At 48.2% G+C, this 25,488-nt stretch overlaps 1 protein-coding gene across 2 annotated transcripts in view; it reads right to left on the reverse strand.

The window, feature by feature from the left end:
* The window catches only part of TCF7L1 (transcription factor 7 like 1), a 150,805-nt gene extending 126,815 nt beyond the window's left edge, over nucleotides 1–23,990 (reverse strand). For both annotated transcript variants that reach the window (XM_078056365.1, XM_036117345.2), the window contains exons 1-3: nucleotides 23,733–23,990; nucleotides 23,586–23,649; nucleotides 23,243–23,370 (exon numbers count right to left, since the gene is read on the reverse strand). In XM_078056365.1, coding sequence (XP_077912491.1) covers nucleotides 23,243–23,370; nucleotides 23,586–23,649; nucleotides 23,733–23,975 — 435 coding nt within the window. In that variant the 5' untranslated portion in view covers nucleotides 23,976–23,990. The remainder of the gene's footprint in view (nucleotides 1–23,242; nucleotides 23,371–23,585; nucleotides 23,650–23,732) is intronic.
* Nucleotides 23,991–25,488: the final 1,498 nt, after the last annotated feature.

A 25,488-nucleotide genomic window follows, 5' to 3' on the forward strand; every position in this document is an offset into this window, starting at 1 on the left:
CTATGCACCACCGTTTAAAGGGGAGCTTTTAATAAATACAAGTGCCGGGGTCCCATGACCTAGAGATTCTGGGCACATGGGTCAGGCATGTGTCCTTTCAAAAAAAAGGGGTGGGGGGCCTCCAGGGAGTTCTGATGGGCCAGTAATTCTCAACCTTTGGGGCTATCTCATAGCTGTGATCTCCAAACTTGTTTCTGAGGGCAGTCCACCAGGACTATGGCCCACCACTGGCTTGCCTTGTGGGGCCTACCTGTGAGACCCTCGGCCTCTGGCTCCCACGTGGGACTGCTCACCTGACTCCCAGCCCAGGCTCGGCCTGGCCACCGGGAGCTTGAGTTCCTATAAGGGTGCAGCCAGGCCCAGCTCCGGCTCCTACTCTCAGGGCCAGGGTCTAGACACCAACCTGGCTAAGGAGCCGCCAGTCCTCGGCCCACAGTGTGGAAAATCGTTCTCACCCTTGCACAGAGACACAATATGTTCAAGAGCACAAACAGGGGCTTCCTGTTATGGCCCGAGTGCTTCACATGTTAACCGGGCTCCCCAGGCTGAAGACCACCACCACAGGCGACCAGCCTCAGCACACACAAGTCATTCCCTTCCTCCGACGGGAGCCATCTGCGGCCAGGAGGTGGGAAGGGCAAGCCCCCGGGGCCCAAGGGAGGGCCTGGAGCTCAGCGGACTCGCCCCCCTTGCCCCCCCAGGGGCACCTCCCCTCGCTAACAGCTCAGCTTCTCCCCACGTCTGTGCCCCTCCCACAAGGGCCAATCAAGTTCTGGCACCGAAACCCAAACATCCAAATCCCATTTTACAGACTTTATGTATGCTAAAAAATACCCTGAGTTCATTCAAGCCTCCCAAGTATCTAAGAATCTGAAATTTCACCAGGATATTGGGCACCTGCAACGTAGCCAGGACACTCTGACGTCAACACCTGATTTAACGGGAAAAGTCTCTCATGGGGTGAAGCTGTTACAGCACTCCAGGGGCGCTTGGGCAGGCTGGGGAAGCAGATTTTTTGTGAGCCAAGTGGATGGCAAAGCCTTTGCTAGAAGGACACGGGCATATTCCCCAAAGCTAGCCCAGCAGGGGCATTCACGGCTGTGCGCTGACGGATCACGTGTCTGGTCCTAAGTCTTCCATACCTGCAATGAGAGGCCAGACAGACCTGGACAACCACCCCTGTCCTACACCGATTCAACAGCAATGAGCTGTGGGTTCTCGATGCTGTTTGTAAATGATCCTCAGGAACAAAATTAAGCCTCTTAACTTTCTTAAGATGTACCAAGACTTCAAAAATAAAAGATGGGCTCAAATCCACTGTTAAGAGTTTCCTGTGTACGTTTTTTCAAACTCCTCTTTCTTCCTTGGGCAGTCTCTAGCTTAGGGTTATTATTATTGACAGCATTCCTTTACACTTCGAATGCATCTGTGTCTTCTTATCACACACAGTTTTGAAGCACTGGGCTAAGAGAAGTGTTTACTGTAAGCCGGAAAACAGGGATGGAACAGATAAAAATGTCATGCGGTAGACACGGCTGAGGCAGGTGGAGGAAGGCTGGGTTACCGCTGGCTTGTCCATGCTGGAGGAGCGCTGGTAGGTGGCAGAGCTCAGTGCGGTCGGAATAAAGGGCAAAGAAAGGTGGGAGGCCTTCCAGAGAGTGGACTTGATTTTCATGTTTTTCTCTTACACCGGTAGGCAGTGAAATTCCTGGTAAGATGCACATAATGTGGCCAACAGATCTTTGGGAAGAGTGTTAGAGACGGAGCAGTGGTTGCCAGGGCAAAGAGGGATGGGAGGGTAAACCACAAAAGGGTAGCATGAGCAGTTTTTAGGGACTTGCAACTGCAGCGGTGGCTGCATGAGTCTATATGCGCTACAGGGCATGAAACTGGGGGCGCCTGGGTGGCTCAGTCGTTAAGTGTCTGCCTTCAGCTCAGGTCATGATCCCAGGGTCCTGGGATCGAGCCCCGCATCGGGCTCCCTGCTCCGCGGGAAGCCTGCTTCTTCCTCTCCCACGCCCCCTGCTTGTGTTCCCTCTCTCGCTGTGTCTCTCTGTCAAATAAATAAATAAGATCTTTAAAAAAAAAAAAGAAGGCCTAAATATGAGCTTTAATTTCTCCCGGGCTTTTCCCATCTCTGATGTCAAAAGGCCTACACTCAACCCAGCCAGACGGAGGTGCCTGGCTGGCTCAGTCAGAAGAGTGTGCCACTCTTGAACTCTCGTGGGTTCAAGCCCCGCACTGGGTGTAGTGATGTATATTTTATTAAAAGAAAAAAAAGAAACCAGTCAGAGTTCAGGCAGTGCTATGGAAAACAGAAGGAATGCCTGAGCCTCCCTTCGTACGGAACGGGTCTTCCAGAGTGCAGGCAGCCAGCTATGCCCTTCTTGTCTCCGGCTCCTTCTGGAGAGGACATCACTGACCCAAATGCAAGGAGTGAAGAAAAGCCAAGCGGGGCAGGCCCGGGACCAAGGCTGCAGTTGAGCCTCACAAGGGGCAAAGCACATCTCTTTGGACCACGAAGGGGGCTCAAGCCAGGTTCCCGGAGGTCGGCGGGTGGTCCCGGGCACTGAGGGAGTCCGGGAGGCTCCAGGAGGAGGACAGCAGGCCCCAGGGCCGCCCAGAAGCCACGGGCAGGACAACAAGCCTCGGAGAAGCTGCAGAGGCTGCAGAAACCCCAGGAAGAGTTTCCTGTCTCGAGCGCCAGTCTCTCTCATTCCAGGAATCCCCTTTTCCTGAAGCTCGCTTGCTGTTATTTATTTATACAAGGCTGAACCCCACCTTCCCGAGCTCTGCAAAGCGCTCCTCACCACAAAGCCCGATTGTGCTTCCACATCCTCACAGCCAAGGCCGAGACAGAAACTGGCCTGAGGGAAGACGGTCTGTACCAGAGATGGAAATGTAGTCTGATTTAAAGGCGCGGGTCTCCAATAACAGAGAGCTTTGTTGGGACGGAGAACACCCTCCTAACAGCTCGGCGTGCCGGGGGTTCCGGCCTATCTTGGTGCCAGGGGGCCCTTCAGCAGGTGAGTTGTGGCTGTTTGGTTTTGGACCATCTCCAAAGAACCAGGCCTCACCACAGGGCTGGCTGAGAGATAAATTAGCATGCTCTTCTGCTCAATTATCCACTTACAGAGAGGCATGGCAACATTTTATTAAAGCACAACACACAGATGAAAGATACATCAATAAGAGAAACCCTGAAATTTTTTTTTTTCCAAAAGGAGATGGGAAAACTACCGTCCCCCATAACTATCCTGGCCCAAACAACAATGATTTTGGCAATTCAAAACTCAATGATTTTTCTTAGGGCTCACAAGGTGGGTTTTCTCTCTGCCCCCAAACCTCTCTCAGTAAAAGGTTTGGTCAGAAATTATTTTTAAACAGGCTCATACCTCCTCACAACAAAATACATCTATAAAGTGCTAAAACAGCCCGGCTTCACATGGAGTCTGGACACCAAACCCAAAAGCATAGAGGGGGTCCCAGAGGAGAGCGGCTGGCCTAGGTCTAAAGCACCCACGGCAGAGGGGACACAGGAGGAAAAGGAAGTCTGTCCACTGGTCAGTTCCTCGGTGTGGCTTCTCCCAGCTGCTGCCCCGTCTCCCGCCCGCACTACCAGTGGGTAAAACAGCACCTCACTCACACCGGCGAGTATCTACAGCTGACCTCCCTGGGAGGCTGCCTCCGTACCTTCCTTCCTCCCCACAGAATGTTTGCGTTCCTCTTGGTCCTCCATGCAACATTCTGACAGGAGGTCCCCAGCCTCTCTCGTCCCAGAAGGCACCTCTAAAACCATGCTCCTGTCTACGCAAATGATGAGTAATTACCACTAATTGCCCCTCACGTCCTACTAACCCCAGGACGTCCCCTGAGCAGGGAAGGAGGGAGAAAGGAGGGGAAGGCGGGAAAGCCAGTCAGGGTCTCTCCCATTCCGCCCCACTCAGCCCCCCAAACCCTCCTCCTGCCCCCGGGCAGTGCAGGCGTTCCTGCTCTCCAGCCAGAGGCCTTAGCACTGCTGAGGGTTCTATTCTACAGCTCAAGCCTTCTTAGAGACAAAGCTCTGGCACCATTGACCATTTCCAAACCACAGCTTTAGAATGCAACTCCTGGAAGGAACTCCCCGGGTCACCCAGTCTTCACTGCTCAGGCCACGTCCCTCAAGCTCACGCACGCCATCCGTGTGGCCCAGTGGGAGGTGGCCACTTAACAGGAGTGGGACAAATCTGGGTTCTCTGCCAGTCCCTGCCCCTTGGAATGCTAGGTACCCTCAGACAAGTCTGGTTTCCTCTAGAATGAAGCAGGAAAAACCACAGTACCCACAGGGTCATTCTGAGGATTAAATGAGTGAATGTATGCAATACTTCTCTGGGACACAGAGAACACTCAAAGAATAAAACTGTTATCACTGCACAAAGCTCTATTCAGACAGAAGAGGGACTCAAGGACCCAGTCCTTCTATGTTTCTCAGTAGGCTCCATGAAATTAGCAACTCTCTCCACCCCTCTGGGCTCGGTTTCTTTCGACCGTCACTAAAATCCAACTCTCATCTCCAAGGTCCCTTTTTAAAACACACACACAGACACATTCACACAGTTTATTTCACGTGTGTACATAACATGTGTCTGTACACCGGGGTTTTCAACTGCAGCACAATGGATATTGGAGCAACCTAATCTTTTGTTGTGAGGAACCATCCATCCTATACATTTTAAGATGTTTAGCAGCACCCCTGGCCTCTACCCGCTAGATGGTAATAGTTCTCTCCCCAATCGTAACAAAGAAAAATGTCTCCAAACCTTGCCAAATGTCCCCTGGGGGGCAAAATGGCCCCAGTTGAGAACTAGTCATGTACACACAAACACACGCATGCACACACGCACACACATGGAATAATAGGATGCCCACTCTGAGAGTGAAGAGCTAAGCAGAGTGAGAACAGAGGAAAACCATCTCTCCAGGTACAGAGTCCTTGCAATGTGCTCAAGGCAACTTTACGGGGACCGAGACCACAAACATACACAGTACTCTGGAGCGTCTTTACATCTGTGAAACAGTTACTGTGCTCATAAAGACTGCCTGCAGACTTAATTTGGCTTGCACATACAGAGTCCTATTTAGTGCGAAAACTTGCCAGGCCAAGCTCCCCAGGTCTAGTCCAAAGTGTACTCAGGAACTCGGCCTGGGGGAGCAGAACACAGGGGGTTCTGTGTGCTGCCTCCCTGCACACTCACCTTGAGATACTTGAGGAAAAGGAAGCCGCCTTGGGGCAGCGGGCAGCTGTGGGTTATTCTTAAGGAAGAGGGCAGCTTGCCACATGTGTGCTTCCCTCGGACTTGATGTGTTAGCAGATTTGATGAAACTTCTATTTTCCCAGTTCAGAAGAGCTAGGGGCTTGGTAGACAAGGCTTGTGTATCCACGGACACGAGACCATGTGTACACACCTACCCGTAAAAATGAACAGTAGTCATAAATATGGAAGACAGAGGTTAAGTGGAGGAGGGGAGGCGAATGTCTGCCTTAAGGAGAGGTCTGTTTACCCCCATGTGTTCAAAAATGAGAATCCTGAACTCCCTTTCTACCTTATTATGACTTATTTAACATTTGTTTTTAATTTGCCCAAGATCATAATCTTCACCAAGGACCACGTATAAGCCAAACTTGAACTTGAAAACCAAGCTGGACCTTTGTTCTGCCTGCATGAATTAGTGTACAAAGGGGCATCTGATTTCTCCCTCCCCTAACAATCTGGAACACTAGTCCCTATGTATGTCACTAATGCTGGGAGAATGGGCCCTAAGACAGGCCTCAGGAAACGAAGGCTCTAATCCTGGCCGATTCACTTGTGTGCCACGGAGACAAGTTATTTCAAGTGCTGAGCCTCCTCTTTAAGTACACTGACAGTTCCCTGCTAGCTGATGCATGGAGTAAATTAAGTAGAACTAGGAAGAGCTAGAGAATCCTAGTTACTCACACTGACAAGGAAGTGCCATGAGTAGAATGGTAGCCCAGACCCATCCACTGTTCCCAAAGTGGGTTTTGGGGAACACCAGTCCCATGAGATGCCACTTGGAAATAAAGCATTCTGTGGTTCCTTCATTCATCCAACAAATACTTATTGAGGGCCTTCTAGATGCCTGGTGCTATAAAGACAATAGAGAGCAAAAGAGACCCACTCCCTGACTTCTTCACTAAGTTTAGGATCCACAGACAAGTATCCAGAGACTAGGCCACCTCTTTCCCAACAGTAAAGGGAGTTCACATACAGGGAGCAAGGAACCACATCTGAGGCTGGGAGGCAGAGAGCAGGAGGGGAGACGCATGCTGGGGGTGGGGGGAGGGTTAGGGGGTAGTATTCCAAACACAGGGTTGGAGGAATACTGCACAATGCACTCCCTTGTAAGAGATTCATGGTACACACTGGCGTGTTAACAGCCCCAGAAGTTCTGTCCTACCTATTAACATCCCAAGGATGTTACTCTGGGAAATGCTGAGTGGCATTATTGTTCTCGTAGCCTACAAGAACCTTCCGTATGAAACAAAAGCTCTTGTTCATATAACTGGAAAACTACGTGTCCTCTCAGAACAGCCAAAATACCTTGGGGTTGCTAATGTAATTCTAAAGTATTTTCTTTGGCACAGACCTATAAAAACATATGGCTTCCACAACTGCTGACATACTCCCAGTATCACAGATGAAGGAAAACCCACAGCTACAAACCAGTGGGCCAGAATCAAAGGTCTACCTCCAGCACAGACATCTGCTTTATTTGTTCAAAGATGCATGTACAGCCTAGGGGCGCCTGGATGGCTCAGTTGGTTAAGCGTCTGACTCTTGATCTCGGCTCAGGTCATGATCTCAGGGCTGTGAGATGGAGCCCCGCATTGGCCTCGGCGCTGGGTGTGGAACCTGCTTAAGATTCTCTCTCTTCCCTCTCCCTTTGCCCCTCCCCACCCCAAAAAAGATGTATGCACAGCCTCAATACTGGGATGAATTGAGAAAACCTTCAAAAAAGTAAAATAAAAATGATCAACCACCAACGATCAAGTTATCAAAGATTATACCCTGAAAGATACCAGAAGTGAACAATGATCGCCCTTGTTAGCCTACAATGTCCATGAGGAAGACGAATTTTGCTGTTTATTTTATTATATATGATGCATAAAGGAAATGTAAATAAATAACAAATACACATGTGCAGATTTTGTGTATAAAGTACTGTGCTAGGGGTGACAGTGATCAAAAGGGACAGTTGACAGCCAGGGTCCTTAAGAACATGGATTCTAGAAAAGTAGTAATCCAAAACTGAGTGAGTATCATTAAGTGCCCAGGGAATGGTACAGTATAAAGACTAAATTTTACAGGGGCTAGGGAGGACCGGAAAACCCAGGACTGCTGATGCTGATAATGAGTTTACCTTAACAAAGCCTTTACTGTACCAGACAATGTTCTTCATGCTTGTGTACAACCTTATTTCATCTTTGCAACTATGAGGTAGGTCCTAGGAATACATCAGAATATGGCCTTGGCCTCAGCATTCAATAGACATCTGTTATTCAGCTTCAGCTTCAATCTTCAGGCCTGAATTTCTGCCTGGTCAATAATCATGTGGTCACAGGGGTGACCAACATATTTAATTAATGTAACAATGTGAGAAATAAGGAAATGAAGCATGTTTGAATTCATCATCATTATCTGAACATGCCCCTTCAAAAACAGGGAAGCATTCTTTTTTTTTCTTTAAAGATTTTATTTGTCAGAGAGAGAGAGTGAGAGAGCATGAGAGCATAAGCAGGGGGTGTGGCAGGCAGAGGGAGAAGCAGGCTCCCCGCTGAGCAAGGAACCAATGCGGAACTCGATCCCAAGACCCTGGGATCATGACCTGAGCCAAAGGTAGATGCTTAACCGACTGAGCCACCCAGATGTCCCCAGGGAAGCATTCTACATGTAAAGTTTAATGGAAATCTCCTTGTGAGCTTTATCTCTAGAAATATTATCAGTGGCAGAAGTATGTTATTTTTTGTTGGAAGAATACAATATAAGCATGAAACATTAATCTTACGTAGAAAACAATTACAATGTACAACTACAGTTCTTAAATAGGATTAAATAACTGCATTACTAATATTAAGAGTACATTAAAAAAGAACAGCATATACTTTTTGAGCAAGTGTTTCTCAATATTTTTAAGTTGTAATAGGCATACTATATTCTACTTCTAAACTCTATACGATTGCGTGGCGTGCTCATAACATTAAATGGAATAACCTTTAGAAACTATATATGCACCCTTAGCAGTCAGACTATGGTCTCTAAATAACATATTTCACTAAAAGGAATCAGAGCTCCTTCTAGAAATAGCTGATCTGGAAGGGGGAAAAGCACAAGATGAGCCTGGAACGTCCTCCCATAACAGTAAGCAAGGAAGCATCAAAGACCACTGGGATTGTGTCAAAAGGACTCAGGAGCCAATGGGAAGAGGCTTCCACCAGCTAAAGATGAAACAATTGGAGTATCAATAAGAATAATACTCACAAATGGATTGAAACACAGGAAATAGGTTGAAATCCCTGAGTTCATATTTTAAAACATAATTTCATTGGTCACCTTTGCAGGTTATAAGAAACCAAACGGAAAACTAGTAAATAAAGGGAAAGAATCAAGCATTTAAATTGCTTTCCCCATATGATCTACAGGGGTCAGCACACCTTTTCTGTACTGGGCCATATCTTTTCAGTTCTGTGGGCCAAATATAGACTCAATGGCAACTACTCACCTCAGCCCTTATATTGCAAAAGCGTCCAGAGGCAATATGCAAACGAATTAGCCTGGCTGTGTTCTAATGAAACTTTATAAAAATAAGTAGCAGGGGCGCCTGGGTGGTTCAGTTGGTTAAGCGACTGCCTTTGGCTCAGGTCATGATCCTGGAGTCCCTGGATCGAGTCCCGCATCGGGCTCCCTGCTCGGCAGGGAGTCTGCTTCTCCCTCTGACCCTCCCCCCTCTCATGTGCTCTCTCTCATTCTCTCTCTCTCAAATAAATAAATAAAATCTTAAAAATAAATAAATAAATGTATCTTTAAAAAAAACAGTATAGCTGATAGATGAAGAAGGAATGACACAAATAGACTATCACCATTTTGAAACTGCTAATGAAGTAATGGATGTGAGTGATGATCATCGGTGGCTGCTAATTTCACAGACAACCAGACCTTAAGTGTTTCATAATATAAAGACACCATTTATGAAAGAGACTTTTAAAAATAAATTAAAAAGGAGAGAGAAAAAGAGAGAGAACCCTGAAGCTTGATCAAGAATCTAAATCCAGGGAACTCCCCCTACTTGCTGGATGGGATGCTGCCTGAATCATAAATAACTTAATAAAGCCAAATAGATTTTCAAATTAAAAAAAAAAGAAAGAAAAAAGAAAAGAATCTAAATCCAGCTAACAATTTTCAGGAACTACAAGGGACAAAAACATGTTACAGGACATCACAGGATTGCATTTAACAAAATCCAGTCTGTGAGGAACTCCACAGGAGTCACCAGATAAAAACCTAAAAACCTAATTAGGAAGTTATTTACATCCTATGAAGAGTGCAGAGCAGAATGTCAACTTTGCTACCTCAATATTTCACAAGATTTCAAAATCATGTACCACACTTTCATGATAAATCACCTATGATCCAGGCATAATAAAGATGATGAAAACTATGAAAATAAGAAACTGTCATAAAAAAAAAAACAAAAAAACCCCAACACTCATTTTTTTTTTGGTCCCCCATGAACCAAAAAGATCTTGTTCCTTCATCTTACTTAGTATTCACAAATATGCGGTAGAGCATCACAGAAACAATCTAGGCATTTATAGAGTTGTAAAATTATCATTCTTGCACTACAATGTCAAACTTTCAAAATGTGACCATCAATTTGGCCACTACAAAGTAATAATTGTTTCTGGCAAGAAACATCAATGGATACTAAACAATGGATAAAAGTTTGATGAGAAACGGGTTATTTCCATAGTCACAAAGTATCTTCCAACAAGACACTTATTAACTACAAAGAGAAAAAATAGTAACTTCCTTGGAGAACCCTGGCAGACATCATTTTTACCAAGTGATCAAAATTAACATCAACTGTAGCAGGAAAAATAGATGGTGCCTCATGAGAAGCAGAGAAGGACACAGTAGCAACTACGTAGTTTTCATGCCTAAAATATAGAACCTGAATCTATTCATGAAGAAACATCTGAAAAAAAAAAAAAAAAAAGCAGAATTCAAGGTCCTTCTACGAAATAAGTGCCTGTAATCTTCAAAAGAATGTAAGGGACACAAGACAAAAGATCTGTTATAGACTGAAGGACACTAAAACAGATACAACCAAGTGTAACACATGACCTTGGCTCATCCTGGACACCTCCCCCAAATTCGTTTTTGTTTTTTGGGGTTTTTTTTTTGAAGATTTTATTAAGTAATCTCTACATCCAATGTAGGGCTTGAATTCACAACCCCGAGATCAAGAGTCAAATGCTCCATAGACTGAGCCAGCCAGGCGCCCCCCAAATTCTTTTAAATGTTTCTTTGGCTCCAAAAGACAGTTTAAAGACAAGTAGCAACATCTGAATAAGGTCTATAGATGAGACAATAGGTCTATGTTAATTTCCTGATTTGATAACCACATTGTGGTTATTGTCTTTGGTGTTAGGACGTAAGCGTGAAGTTACCTAGGAGTAAGGGAGCACTGTATTTGCAACTTACTCTCAAATGGCTCAGAAAAAAAGTTATGGAAAAACAGAAAGATAAAGAAAATACAGCAAATACTAACATTTGGGGAAATCTAGAGGAAAATACGTGGGAATTCTTTGTACTATTTTGTACTTTCTCTATGTCTGAAAATATCTCAAAGTAAAAAGTTAAAATTAACATATATATTCCATATATATGAACTAACAGTACATATATCATTCTGTTGAGAGCTATTTGATTAAGAATTCACACAAACTGGCAATTCTGTTACAGTGATATGTAACTCTTTCCAAAGGTAATTGATAACCATATAAATTCAAAATTTGCACTAAGAACTGAAAGTTGATATGCTAATTACTTTTGTTGAAGCATTTCTGGTCCTCCTGTGACTATACCATTTAACCATTTCCTATAAAGATATTTTAAAATACTGCAAGAAAACATCCACTTATTAAGATATTGGTTAAAATTTCTGGCCGCTAAACATCTTAATAAAGTTGTAATAATACTATAAATTATCTGGATGACATTACTCATTTCTTTTTATATCCCAGAAATTCATTCTATGATGCATTTAGTTTTAGTCTTGTGCAAACCCTGGTTTTAAAATGCAGTCTATTCAGCCAAAATGTTAATTCGGTAACCTTCAAATACACCATTATCCCCATTTTGCCAAAGAGCACCCTAGGGTACCGGGCACAGAGCCAGACCAGGGCTGGGCTGAACTTCAAGGGGAGGCCAACTGTGGCCAAACTCAAGTCCCAGACCCCTGGAGCCATACTGCCTCCCCAAGGGGAAGGAGTGGCCTGCCAGCAGGGTCTGCTCCTCTATCTCTCAGGCCTTGGGCTTTTCTGCACAGCAAGTTCTTCTCTCTTCCTTCAGTGCCAGGCAAAAGCAACTGCTTTTAAGGGGCTCTCCCAAGCTCCGGTTGCTCTCACCATCCCAGCCCCTTCCTGCGTTAACTCTCCTTACGAGAGCCTTGCCATCATGATCCATTTCCCACTCTAGAATTCAGCACCAGAGTTTCCCTCCCTGACAAGCATTTTATTTGTTTTTTGTTGTTGTTGGTTTTTTTTTTAAAGATTTTATTTATTTATTTGACAGAGAGAGACGGAACACAAGCAGGGGAAGTGGGGGAGGGAGAAGCAGGCTTCCCGCCGAGCAGGGAGCCCGATGTGGGACTCGATCCCAGCATCCTGGGATCATGACCTGAGCTGAAGGCAGACGCTTAACGACTGAGCCACCCAGGCGCCCCCTGACAAGCATTTTATAACAGAAAAGCTTATGTTGTAAAGTGTTTTCATGTCACGTATCTTTAACACGCCTACTCTAATATTCTACCTCTCCTCTCTGCGGTCCTCCTAGAAAATAGTTCAATAGATAATATAATTGATAAGCAAAGACTATATCCAATTTACATAGAAAATAATATTCAGGGCACCTGGGTGGCTCAGTCATTAAGCGTCTGCCTTCAGCTCAGGTCATGATCCCGGGGTCCTGGGATTGCATCCCACATTGGGCTCCCTGCTCAACAGGGAGTCTGCTTCTCCCTCTGCCCCTCCACCCACTTGTGTTCTCTCTCTCTCAAATAAATAAAATCTTAAAAAAAAAAAAAAGAAGAAGAAGAAAATAATGTTCAGGGGTACCTGGCTGGCTCAGTTGGTGGAGTATGCGGCTCCTGATCTAGGGGTTCTGGGTTCAAGCCCCAGGTTGGATGTAGAGATTGCCTGAAAATAAATCTTAAAAAAAAGAAAAGAATATTCATGCATGCACAAGCAAGTGGGACTTGGTCAAGAGTAGGAAGCAGGCAACAGACCAAGTCAACAGATGCATGTGACAGTATTTTATATCGTGGTATCTAAAGACAAGTTTACCACCTCAAGATGTGAGAAGAAAAACACAAGGGAAATCAGAGGGAATCGATTAAACGGAGCTGCAGAGCACAGAAAAGCAAAGAAAGATCAAGAGCAATGAACACTATCTCTGAAACTGTAAAGAGACCAGCCATTAAAGCTCTGACTACCCCAGGCAGGGTAGGGATTAAAAGTGCTTCTAAAGGAAAGGGCTGGAAATGCCACCAAAATGAATACAGACATGTTACTCCTCACTCCTCTTTAACTTGTACACACCATTTCTTTGTGCCTTGTTCCAAACGGCATTTTCACATGCATTTGGTGGTCATCTCTCAGTAGAGGGGCACTCTAGCACTGTGGCTGGAATGATGGCTCAAACACTTTCCAGAGGGGGACTCTGGGCCCCTCACTTAGCTCTGTCTCAGCTTCCTCCAGGATAAAACAGATCATGAGAGCAGACGTGCAAGCATCCAATTCAGTAACAGTTGTAAACAGTGTGATATAGTGCCCCGGAACACTGCAGGTGCCTACAGGGCTGTTTTTTAAAATGTTGATGTTTAAATATTCATGCTGTCAACATCTGACAAATGTCTGTGAGTCACTTATCATGAGTCAGGTGTTACGGTTTAATAAAGAAGTATTTTGAGGTGTACTTTCTCTGTAGCACTGCGGGGCTCATTGTAGATCCCCCTGAGTAGTGGAGAGAGTAAAGCCCAATGATGCAACTGAGCCCTAGTCCGGTTTCCACCGTTCATAACTGTTTGATCCTGGCCAAGCTCAGTCTCCCTGAGCTTGTGCTCCTCGGTGGGCTGGATGCTCCCTTCCAGCTCGGAGGGCTCCAAGGGTACCTAGGCAGGGTCCTTGCAAAAGAATCTCAGGGAGGAACACCCAACCCCTAACAGGTATGTATTATAAATCCATCTGACCTTAGCAACCTCGATTTATCCTTTTTGGAATTTATGGGGAAGAATGTAGTCCCAAACATCAGAAATCACTACTGCCAACAAATCTGGACTTGTAAACTGATCAGCATTTCATACCACTTATTCCTATTTCTTTTGTTTTTTCTTCCTCATTGTTAGATCTTTTTTTTTTTTTTTAAGTAAGCTCTAGGGGCGCCTGGGTGGCTCAGTCGGTTAAGCATCTGCCTTCAGCTGAGGTCATGATCCCAGGGTCCTGAGATAGAGCCTCACGTCTGGCTCTCTGCTCAGCGGGGAGCCGCTTCTCCCTCTCCCTAATGTTCCCCCTGCTTGTGCTCTCTTTCTCTCTCTCTGTCAAATAAATAAATAAATAAAATCTGTAAAAAAAAAAAAGCATCTGCCTTCAGCTCAGGTCATGATCCCGGGGTCCTGGGATTGAGCCCCGCATCGGGTTCCTGCTCAGTGGGGATCCTGCTTGTGCTCTCTTGTGCGCACTCTCTCTCAAATAAGTAAATAAATAAATATCTTTAAAAAAAAAGTAAGCTCTATGCCCAACATGGGACTTGAACTCACGACCCTGAGATCAAGAGTCACACGCTCCACTGACTGAGCCAGCCAGATGTCCCTAGATCCAGCTCTCTTTTTAATCATAGTTACTATCTCTCATATTTATGTCTTTTTGTTTTCCACACTTTTTTTTAACAGATGTTCCTACAAATAATGGCCCCATTCACTGTATGAGGTATAAGACATTTATCTCACTAAGATTTAGTGTCTTGCAATACCCAGATTTCCAGAAGGGCTTAGCTAGAACCCCAAGTGCCTCCCCACGTTCTATCAACCATACTCAGAAGCCCCTCCTGTTAATCTTTCCACCATGCTATTGTTTTCAGAAAAAGACCACCTGAAGGATCATTTGGGAAGTGAAAGAAAAAGCACTGAGTGACCTGAATCCTAATTTCAAACAATCTTCCACCCACACCCACACCCACACATGTACATACACACACACCCACACACACCTACACACACAGAGAAAGGGGAGTAGGAAGGAGACTAATACCTTCTCTACAATTCTCAAAATAATTCTCTGTGTAAATGTTTAGTATTTATTTATTAGTCAACTTACTGAAATAGTTATAAATGACTGGCACTGATTTTTAACTTAGAGAGCTTTAAAAAAGCAACCAATTTATACGTTATTTTATAAAATAAATAATACGGGAATAATATTTGCACGCTTGGTTCACCAGAGCTTGGTTTATTAACCAAACTATGTTGTAATACAAATTGCAGGGGTAGCAAGCAAGTTCACGCCTCCCGCCTTCTTCTACACCAAAGACACACTTGTGTATTCTTCCAGCCCTCACCGAGTTCAACAAGGAAAAACTGTCCCCAAGTTCAAAAAAGTTATAATGTTAGTAGATAGCCACTTTTTCTCCAAAGAGGGTATACGTGCGGTGGTGAACTTCTGGGGGCCGCCCACTAAAGGTTATGTAGGTCCTCCGGAGTACAGTCCTCTAGAACAACTTAAGCCCCAGCCACTCACTTCGACAACTGTTTATTTGGGAAGGTGCGTTCCCAGGTCCAATTTGTAAAGTCAGAACAAATCTACCCACCCTCCACCCCAACCCGGTAACTCCCATCAGGATTTCGGAACTGAAAAACAAAGGTCAGCCGTCCTCCCAATGGGAGGAGTTAGTTACATCAGGCGTGTGAGTAGTCAGTCACAAGGGTAGAACAGGAAGACCTAGACTTTAAACTCACAACCAAGTTCAAATCTTTGCGCCGTCAATTACCAGTGGTATGACCTTGAACAAGACACTTGACCCCTACCAGTCTGCTTGCACAGCAGCAAAATGGGAATAGCAACTACCTACTCCCTAGCAGGTTAGAAGCTATGAGAAATATTAAGGATTTATTTTTTCATTTTTTAAAGATTTTATTTATTTGACAGAGAGACACAGCGAGAAAGGGAACACAAGCAGGGGGAGTGGGAGAGGGAGAAGCAGGCTTCCCGCGGAGCAGGGAGCCCAATGTGGGGCTCGATCCCAGGACCCCGAGATCACAACCTAAGCTGAAGGCAGATGCTTAATGACTGAGCCACCCAGGCGCCCCATATTAAGGTTTTAGAAGCTACTGCCAAGTGCTTTCCAAATGGGGCGGAGCTGTTAACACCCCTCAGGAACAGCAAATGAGAGCCCCCACTTTACATTTGCCAGCATTTAAGTCATATTAAGACAAAATCTCTGGTAATTTGGTGGGCGGGGGGGGGGGGGAGATTCTTTTCCTTATTAGCATTTTTTGACTACCTAGGAGGTTGAACATTAGTTTCACATGTGTGGTTGTTATTTGTAGTCTCTTCTTCTGGGAATTTTTTGTTTATATTTATTTTATGGTTACTTTCTACAATTATGGTGAACACCTGGGGCCTTGTTCCTCTTGAATGAAAGATTTCTTTTCTTTCTTTTTTTAAGGATGTATTTGTTTATTAGAGAGAGAGAGAGCATGAGCATGGAAGGAGGGGCAGAGGAAGAGAATCTGGAAGCGGACTCACCGCTGAGATTTCTAAAATGCTATAGCACAGTTCGAGAGTATGAGTGTGAGTTCATTTCCTATCCTGAGGACTCCAGGTAACTAAAGTTATCATCCCTTATCACATCCACAAAAGCTCCTGAAAAGAGCCATGTTTAGGAAAACACTTTCATGGTTTTACTTTCAAACTCTGAAATGTGTTTCTAAACTAATTGTTCATCTTCCCATGAAAATCTGTAGGCTATATACATAATGAAAAGATTTAAGATTCTGAAATTTATTTTAGAGCCTTAAAGTTATCTGTCAATGGAGGTAACTCTGAGCATCTCTAACACCTTAGGAGTTGAAGAAAGAAACTCTACAGCGCCCCAGCATTGTTCACTCAGAACATACGGTACAGAAGAAAAGGCGAGTCACTTTTATTTCCCTTGTGTTCCCTTCATTCCCGAATGCCAAGGTTTTGGAAACTGCAATTTATTTCATCGTCCCTGAAATCCAATCCAGTTTGAGAGAAGATAATAAAGCATGGGACATATCAAAACCTCCTCCAAAAATACATTATCAGGCTAGCCCATTTGGGTTGTTTTCTACATGCTTTTAAGCATTTAGTCCTTTCCCATCCCAATTATTTATCACATCCCAGTATCTGCCTCTGATAGCAAATGAGTTGTATTTTGATTCCCATCTTTATCCTCCTTCAAAATCAGCCAGCTGCAGACATTAAAATGAGGAAACATGTCCCAGGTGTGTCCTATCTCTCAATCAACTCACAATGTTTCATTATTTAACATGTAGCTAAAAGGTTCCCAAAGGTTTTGGGTTTTCTCATGGGGTGCAGAGGAAGGGCTTGTACTGCCAAAATGTCCAGAACCTTCACCCTAGCCAACTGGCCCTTGGTTTGAGAACACCAAAGCTATCTAGCCATCCGATGCACTGCCCCTCAATTTCTGCCCAACTCAGCCTCTGCCTTTCTCCACATCCTCATCTTCAACTCCAGGGCTCGTCTGTACAATTGGGAGACCATCTACTGCTGAGCGTCCTCTGTCACTGAAACAAGACTGACTTCTTCCCAGTTCTAGTCCCATCTCTTCTTCCTCCTGTCTTCTCCCCCATTCATCTTCCACCCTACCCTACTGCCCTACAAACAAGCTCCCACTCCAGCATCCCAAATAGACTCTTCTCCACGGCCCATGGCTCCTCCTTCCCTCTTCTTGCTGCAGCCAAACTTCTTCAGTGGGTTGTCTGGAGTCTGGTTTTCAACATCTTCCAGGTTACAGTAGACAGAAAATGTGTAAGGTACACAGGGGGAGCATGGGAAGGCTGCCCGACACTGTGGGAGTCTGGTCTGGGGTTCTGGCTGAGTAAGGGATGGGCCATTCCCTGGGACCAATCCACAGCACAGCACCCGGGCACCCAACTGGGAAGTGCTGAGGTAGTGTCTCTCTGCCTCCCTATCTTTATCACCCCCACTTGCCTGGATTACTTGTCTCACTGGGCACCAATAACTTCCTAATTGCTAAATTCCCAGAGCTCCTCTTCACTCCCCCATCTTCTTATCCCCTCTCTCTGTGGTGTCTGATGCTGAGGACCAGCTTCCAGGATGTCACAGAACCTAGGCACGCCTCTTACCTTGGCAAGGGCTCCTTTCCATGCTGCCTCAGTGACTTCTTTCTTTGCTCTGAGCATCCTGTCCCTTCTTCTCTGGCTCCCTTGCATCATCCGGTTGCTGCAATTTCAACTATCCACTCATCATCCCCTCAGACCCCATGCGTCTCCAATGAAACTCAGGCAGTTCCTCCAAACGAAAACCCCTCACAGCCTGTGTGAGCTCTGCTATTGCCAAAATGGTCAATGAGCATCTGTTCAGCATGGGGCAGGCAAAGATGGCGCACCAGGGCCCCACCTGGAAGAAGTCATTCCCCCAGGTTACCAAGGCTTAGACGGCGAGAATTAACTGTGACATCAGCCACTTTCTGCCTTCACTTACTACGCCTCCCTGCAGAAATTCAAGCAACCATTCCAGTCTCTCCCATCCTATCTTTCCTTTCTGTTCAGATACTCTTGGGCACTTTTCACCTCACCCTGGACTCCTAGGAGTCTCCTAACCCTCGTAGCTCCTTCCAGGTCCTCTCCCTCCAATCACTATGATCTAAGCACACATACCAGTCACATCACTTCCCAACATAACTTTCAATGGTTCTCTGCTGCTTCTTGATTAAGACTGGATTCCTTCACTGACATTCAAGGCCTCCCATGCCCTGGCCCCTCATCCTTCCAGGCAAATGGAATAACTTGTATTACCCCCAACAGCCCTGAACTTTTGGCCTTTGCTCTCCCAGGGCTGGCTTCTACTTCATGATTGGGGTTTAAAGAAGACTGTACTGTTTAAGTTTTTATAATTAACAAGAATCACTTTGAATTAAAGAAAGACCGAGTTTCAGGGACTAGTTTAGGTTTGGGGGGTTTGCTTTTTTTAGATTTTATTTTTAAGTAATCTCTACACCCTATGTGGGACTCGAACTCACAACCTCGGGATCAAGAGTCACATGCTCTACCAACTGAGCCAGCCAGGCACCTCAGGGACTAGTTTAAAACAACTTCCTCTCCTTATGTTCCTTGATCATGCTAGCCCAAAACAACTTTTCTATTCTCTTTCCTCTGAAAATTCTTTTCTGGACTTTGTTGACTCCTAACAAAGAATTCCTATTAGAGTGGTCTGTGTTCACACTACTTCAATATTTAGTCCTATAGGGCAAAGCTGGGTCTACTTCATCCTCTTTCCCACGGCCCATGACAGGTCCTCAGTAAATATCAGCTGAAGTTGAGGAGTTATGCATTAATCTTAAGGGTGCCAACCTAAATTTCTCCAGTTTGGCAAGTAAAGTTGACTCTAAGTTGGAATATAAGTAGGAGAGTTGCATTACATAGATTTGGATTATTGCAGCTTCCAACAAGTTAATCATTTAAATTATTTTTTAGGTCGCAATTTTTTGGGTAACTCTGCACATCACTGTAAAGGCAGGAACACTCTGTTAAAAGTTAGATTTTTGTGTCCTAGCCTACTTTCTCCTCCAGAATTCCATGAAGTGAGATCAATAAAGAATGAGTCCAACCTATAACTTTCCAAAAGTAAAGCAAGTCAGGCATTCCCCATCGGATCTGCAGACCTACCGAAAGGAAAAAGACGGACAGCTTTCAGGTTCCCTCCACAAACTCTGTCACCATTTGTCACCCCATCACCCCAGCAATCCAAGTGCCAAAACTGCAGCAACTCAGGCAGGGCCCCTGCAAAAACTCGTTCCATGTAAAAAAACCCTCATTAAACCCTGAGTTATATTTAGAAAAAAAAAAATGGAACAGAAGTTATATTTAGATGAAATGGCTTTAAAGAATTTTACCAAAAGCAGCATGTTTATACCGATCTTCCCAAAGAAAAGGATTTACTTATTCACTTTTACATACAATTCCTAAAGACAGACCACTTCTCTCTCTGTACACAAAGATTTCTGCTGGGGTTCCTTTGTATCAGGAAGGAAGCAGGCGCATCCAGGATGCTAGCAAGACTGGCCATGGGCAGTGGTGGGATACGAAGGACTGAAAACAAGCACACATTTGGAGAACAGAACCATTTCCTACAGAAACCTTAGTTGAGCTGGTCTGAGGAAGGTGCCAAAGGGTGATGCTTGAGCTGCATGATAGTAGCTCTTAAATGCAGAAACTGGACCCCAAAACCATAGACTCCCTTGGCAACTCTACCCAGAACTGTTCTTCTCCAAAATGTCGTCAGCACTCACGTAATGGTCCAACTCCTCTCTACCAGCTCATAGCTAAGTCACTGAACCACACTCAGCATTTTCGTTTGGGCTCTTATTAGTCTTACACTATTTTTAACATCCACTTTCTTCCGCGCTGGCTTATGTTTTCCTAACAAAAAACCAGTCACCAGCACCAAGGTGGTTTAGTAAACTTGTGAAGCCTTTTCATGAATGAGTGTATAATTTCAGGGTGCCTATTTGAAGGAGTAAAAGACGGTTTGTGGCACTTATTCATCTCTTCATAGGCCACAGGGTCCCCAGGGCTCCAGAGGAGAATGAATCATGGCTTGGAGGCTTGGCACACACCGCAGGCTAAGGGGACCTCTTCTCTAAAGAGCCTCAGGAAGAGGCCACTTCCCGGCCTCCCAGCCAAGCCAGAGTGCAGGGCAAAGGTAAGGCACAGGGAAGAGAAGGCCAAACTGCAGGACGGGCCAGCCCCCGGTCACCCCAGCAGGAATTACGCCAGGGGATGAGGGTGTCGCAGCCCCGCTGCTTGCTATTCCTAGGGTCAATTAACACCCTGAGGATGCCCCAGCCAATCCCGACTTTGGTTGTGGCTTGGTATTTCCAGAAAGTGTGAGAGCAGCACAGAAGTGAAGTCATCCAATTTTATACTACTTAGAGGCTTTAGAGGAGCAACGCCTAAGGTCGTGAAATGTAGTAATAAAACAAAAAAAGACCTGGGATGCCAAAAGAGAGACCAGATCATATATTCCAGGCACCCCGCCCCCACGTCAGCTGCTCGCCCCCACCCCTCCTCTACCCACTATCTACATTCATTTTACCAGGCTTGGACCCCAACTGAGGGCCACTTTGTCTGCACCTACAATTTGCCTACTGTGAGAATCACATTAATTATAACAATATAGTCATCCACAGGAAAAGCATCATCTCAACCTTACAGTCCAGACAATCAAGTGCTTAAGTGTTTCCTCACTTGCTTTCCTAAAAGCCCATGATGCTCAAGGATAAGGTCAAAATTAGTAGGTTCTATGGAGCTCATGTAACAGCAGGAAACTTCCCCGGCACATCAATGAACTTTGTACCAGGCAGGCCTAACACAACTATGGGCACAGAAGGGGCACAGAAACTACAGAGAAACTGAACTCACTTCTGTCGGGGCAGTTCACTAGGGGAACAAGACTACGTATGGGAGTGGGACAGGGCACACTTAAGTTCCTTCTGAAAGGTTGCACGCAAGAAGACTTGAGTGTCCCTGGAGGCTTAAAAGGAGGACAGTGACATGGGCCCAGGCCGGGAACGGCTGCAGGAATAAGCAGGGACAGTCAGAAACAGGCAGGGAAAGAAAGGTTGGCTTCTCCGAGGAGGGCTCCAAAATTCCCTGGCAGGCCTGGATTTAGTCATCAGGAATCCCCAGTACCAGTGAGAATCAGCCTGTGGAAGTTCTTAGGCAAAAGAACATTTAAGGTGGAAGAAGGAAGGAAGGAAGGGCAGTAGAAGATGGTAGAAGGAAGAAAGAAGGGACAGGACGCAAACAGAAAAACTGTCCCCCTGGGGCTCTTGGGGTGGGGGTGGGGAGCAACAGATGAAGACAGGCAGTTGTCAGAGTCAGGGTTCAAAGAGGAAGAATCAAAACACCCTAAAGAGAATTGGGTGGGTGGAAGGAAGAGCCTGCTTGAGGGAAATGATTGGTCATATTTGGGACATTTCTAGTGACTTTATCTGCACCAGGACCTGGACCAGTGCTGATTCATGGACCTTAATGCCTCCCAGACTCCTCTTTCCAGACATCTAATGGTAAATGGAAAAATGGGACTGTGTTAGCATCACCCTCTCGCACACAAAGTGACAGGGACCTGAGCAAAAAGTGAGCTTTCAAAACCCTTGCAGAACTGAGCTACATCTGCGCACAGGGAAGGGAATCAGTGGAAACCTAAACGAAGTCCCTGCAGCTTGTTTTGCTCAACTTTTACTTTACCCACTTTCAATATGAATGAGAAAAGGCACCAGTCAGATGCCCGTATCCAGCTTATATTCAGGACTTCCTGGGGTGCTCCAAAGCAGGGACAAAGCGGCGGGGCCTTCCTTCCCTTCTTGAAAGGTGAAGGTGTGTGGTCCCACGCCCCTCTCCCCAGGTCAGAGCCCCCTACCTCCACTGCCACATCCCTTCCGGCCAGGAGAGCGCCTCCACTGAACCCACAGCCGTGCCTCTACTCTCCACCGACCCTGTACCACGTCAGCAGGCAGCGCCCATTCATCACCGAGCACTTCTCAGGCGGCCCTTCAATTACGATCACTATTTAAGGACAGCTTAAACAAAAAGTGAGTTTGTCGGGCCTGCTCCTCAGGCGCCAACAGCTCCCGCCCCCGAATCAAGAACGAACTGGCGGGCACTGGGAAGCAAAGAGAACCACCAAGGCGCGCGTGGCGCCCAAGGGACGGCGCGCAAGAGCCGACACACAGTCACAGTAAGTAGGTGCTCACCGAAGATCTGCCATCGGACCTAGCACCTGGGCAGTCGGTCCTGGGGTGGGGTGAGGTGGCGGCTCGGGGGACACAAAGGCCTCGCCGGCCCAGGGCTGCGCCCCTCGCGACGCGGGGGGCGCGAGTTTAGGGCCAGGGAGGGGGCGATGGAATCCGCCCTCATTTGCACGTCGTCTGGGGCCCGGTCAATTTGCTTAATCACGGCTCTAAATGCCAGCGCACAGCACACAATGCGCGCCCATTAACAGGTTTAAAGTGTCGCAGCGCTCGCTTTAAATGAGAAAAGCCGGCAACAAAGAGGGAAAAAGCCAAGTTCCTCAACTTGAAGAATGCCTCGGGTCACCCTCCAAATCATCTAGGCGAGTTTAAAATCCCAAGCTCCACAGAACAGTTGAGGCCCCTGCTCGAGGGCTTGGGGCGGGGGGGGGGGCGCGGTGGTGGTGAATAATCCGCCACGAATACTGGGTTTCTTAGGAACCAACTCGGAGCCGCTCAGTGAAATTGAAGTCGGGGGCAACGTCGCCAACGCAGCTCCCCCGGCCCATTGCCTAACTGCCAGGGAAAGCTGACGGATTTCCAGGAAGGAAAGCGAGACCCCCTCCCCCCCCGCGCCAAAAAAAGCCGGCACAAATCCAAGTTTTCCTTTACTGCCAGCAAAGAATTTTGGAGGCCAGGGAACACCCCCAGAAGTGGACCCCAAAGCCTCTCCCCAACAGAAGGGGAAAATGTAAAGGAACTTTACTTTCATCCAGACACTGCCCAGCGCAGCCTAACGCTCGGCCGCCACAGAACAGTTCAACTCCGCAAACATGTTCTGCCCAGGATCCTCCCGGGACGGCCCCATCCCCCACCCCATCGCCGAGCCCGGGTCGCATCCCGCCGGCCCGGCCTCCCACCCGCCCGGGCGCGGCCCGACAGGCACTCACCGTGCGCGCTCCTCCGGGAGACAAGGGTCCGTTGGAGAGGTACGGACTGCTCAAGTCCGGGATCATCAGAAACGGGTACCCAGGGTACGGGGGGCCCTTAAAGAACGCGCCGTCCTGGGGCCTTCTCACTGCGGGCAAGACCGAGGCGGGGGTGAGGCCCGGGTGCCCGGGACAGCGCGGCGGCAGGGGACCCGGGGCGGGGACCGCGCTCCAGGACGGCTGTGGCCGCGGCGGGCGGAGAGCAGGGGCACGGCCACGGGGCCAGGGCAACCGTGGGCGGCCTGAGCTGAGGCGCTGGGCGCAACGGGGCCCGAGACTGGGGGCTGCCCCGACCCGCACGTACCTTCGGCGAAATAGTCCCGCGGCTTCTGGAAGGCGTCCCGGGCGGGCTGCGGGCGCCTCTCCGCCTGCGGAGGAGACACAAAGGCGAGGGCGGGTGAGCGGGCGCGGGGCCGGGGTCCCCCGGGGTCGGCCGCGGGAGCCTCCTTACCTCCGAGTCCGAGCTGCTGCTCTGGTTCTCCGACTCGTTGACCAGGGACGACTTGACCTCGTCCAGGTCCCGCTGCGCGGAGGCACTGTCGCTACTCGGCTCCTGCTCCTCGCCCCCCTCGTCTTGGAAGGGGATCAGCTCGTCGTTCGCCCCGAGGTCGTCCCCTCCGCCGGCCGCCCCGGCGCCCGAGCCGCCACCGCCGCCGCCGCCTCCCCCGCCGCCGCCGCCGCCGAGCTGGGGCATGGTGGGGCCGCGCGGGCCGGGGCCGCCGCTCTCGGAGCCCCTCGCCGCCCGCGCCCGGCCCGGCCCGGCCCGGCGCCCGCCCCTCCCTCTCTCCCTCCCGCTCGCCGGCCCGCTCGGCTCGCCGCCGCGGCGGCCGCAGCAACAAAGTTTGACAGGGCGTGGCCCCGCGGGAAGCGGGCCGGCGCGGCCGGGCCGGGGCGGGGGCGGCTCGGCTCGGGCCCCTCCGGCAGCGCCCAGCCCAGGGCTCCCCAACTCGCCGCCGCCGCCTGCTCCGCCGGGGCGTCCCAGCGCCTGGCCCGCCGGGGAGGGGCGAGCGGCGGAGGAAGGAGGGATCGCCGGTCTGGGCAGGGGGGCCGGAGGGAGGAGCCCCGGCTGCAAGCTGACACCCGCGCGCCTCGCGGAACCCGGAGAGCTCGGGCGCGCACACACTCACTCGCATTCACACTCGCACACCGCTCACTCACACCTTCCGGGGGCTGCGCCTCCCCGCCGCGCGTACCGCCCTCGCCCCCCCCCCGGCCCTGACCCCCTCCCCTGCGCCTCGCCCCGCACTCGCGGCGGCCCGCCTGCACCCTCCGGCCCACCGCCCCCACCGCTAGGCATCCCCTAACTTTCTTCCAAAGAACCCCCAGAACTCCGCACCGCTTCCACACCCCCTCCCACCGCAGCGGCGCGCTGGCGGGCGGCACTGCCCCCTGCGGGAAAGCTTCGGACACACAGACCCGCCGCGGACACTCGCTGCCTGGAGTTCCTCGGAGCGCGGGATCCCGCCAGCCTGCTGGCCCTCGCCGGATGCGTAGGACAGAGGATCGGGCAAATTTATGGCACCCCGGAATATGCCGGGCGGCCTTCCGCCCCTCCTTCCTGTGGGGTCCCAACGCGCCCCCTCCCTAGCCCAGGTTTTTGACCTTGTTCAGGTGTCTAAAGTCACCCGCCGCTGAAATCCCAAAGATCACCTTTGCCCCATAGTTGCGGACCAGGTCCGTCAACGAATAACTCACAGCCCTGGTTTCAGAAAGGATTCGGATTGGGTTCGTTGCGAAGGAAAATTGTGTGCCTGTGACCTCTCAAGCCGTTCACAAAGCTGCCTCAGAAGCCAAGGAGCATATAAAAAATAACCCAACCAGCCTCGTGCTGAAAGAAATGCCTCTTAGAGTTACATTAAGATAGCATCCCTCTCCAACCAGTTTGGGAAAGTTTAAAAAAGTGGATCTCGTGCCATCCACAGTGGGGAAGTGTTGGCGAGAGCATCCGTTTTAAAAGCAGACTGAAAGGCAGTATGGGAATACCTAAAACTATTTTCAACGCAACTGGCAGGGGAGTTTTCTACAGTGATTCCCCCACACATGGGCAAAGTCACAGATACAAGGAAGTTCAAAGCAGCAGGGAGGTTGGGAAGAGGGGTTCTGGGTCTCACAGTGAGCCTCTGTGCAGCAACCAGCTCAACAGAATGAGGCCCCGGCACATAGGGATCCTAGAATGATTTTGGAGAAACATTAAATGAAAGACAGTA

The sequence above is a fragment of the Halichoerus grypus genome, chromosome 10 (assembly GCF_964656455.1).
Source record: "Halichoerus grypus chromosome 10, mHalGry1.hap1.1, whole genome shotgun sequence".
Classification (NCBI taxonomy): domain Eukaryota; kingdom Metazoa; phylum Chordata; class Mammalia; order Carnivora; family Phocidae; genus Halichoerus; species Halichoerus grypus.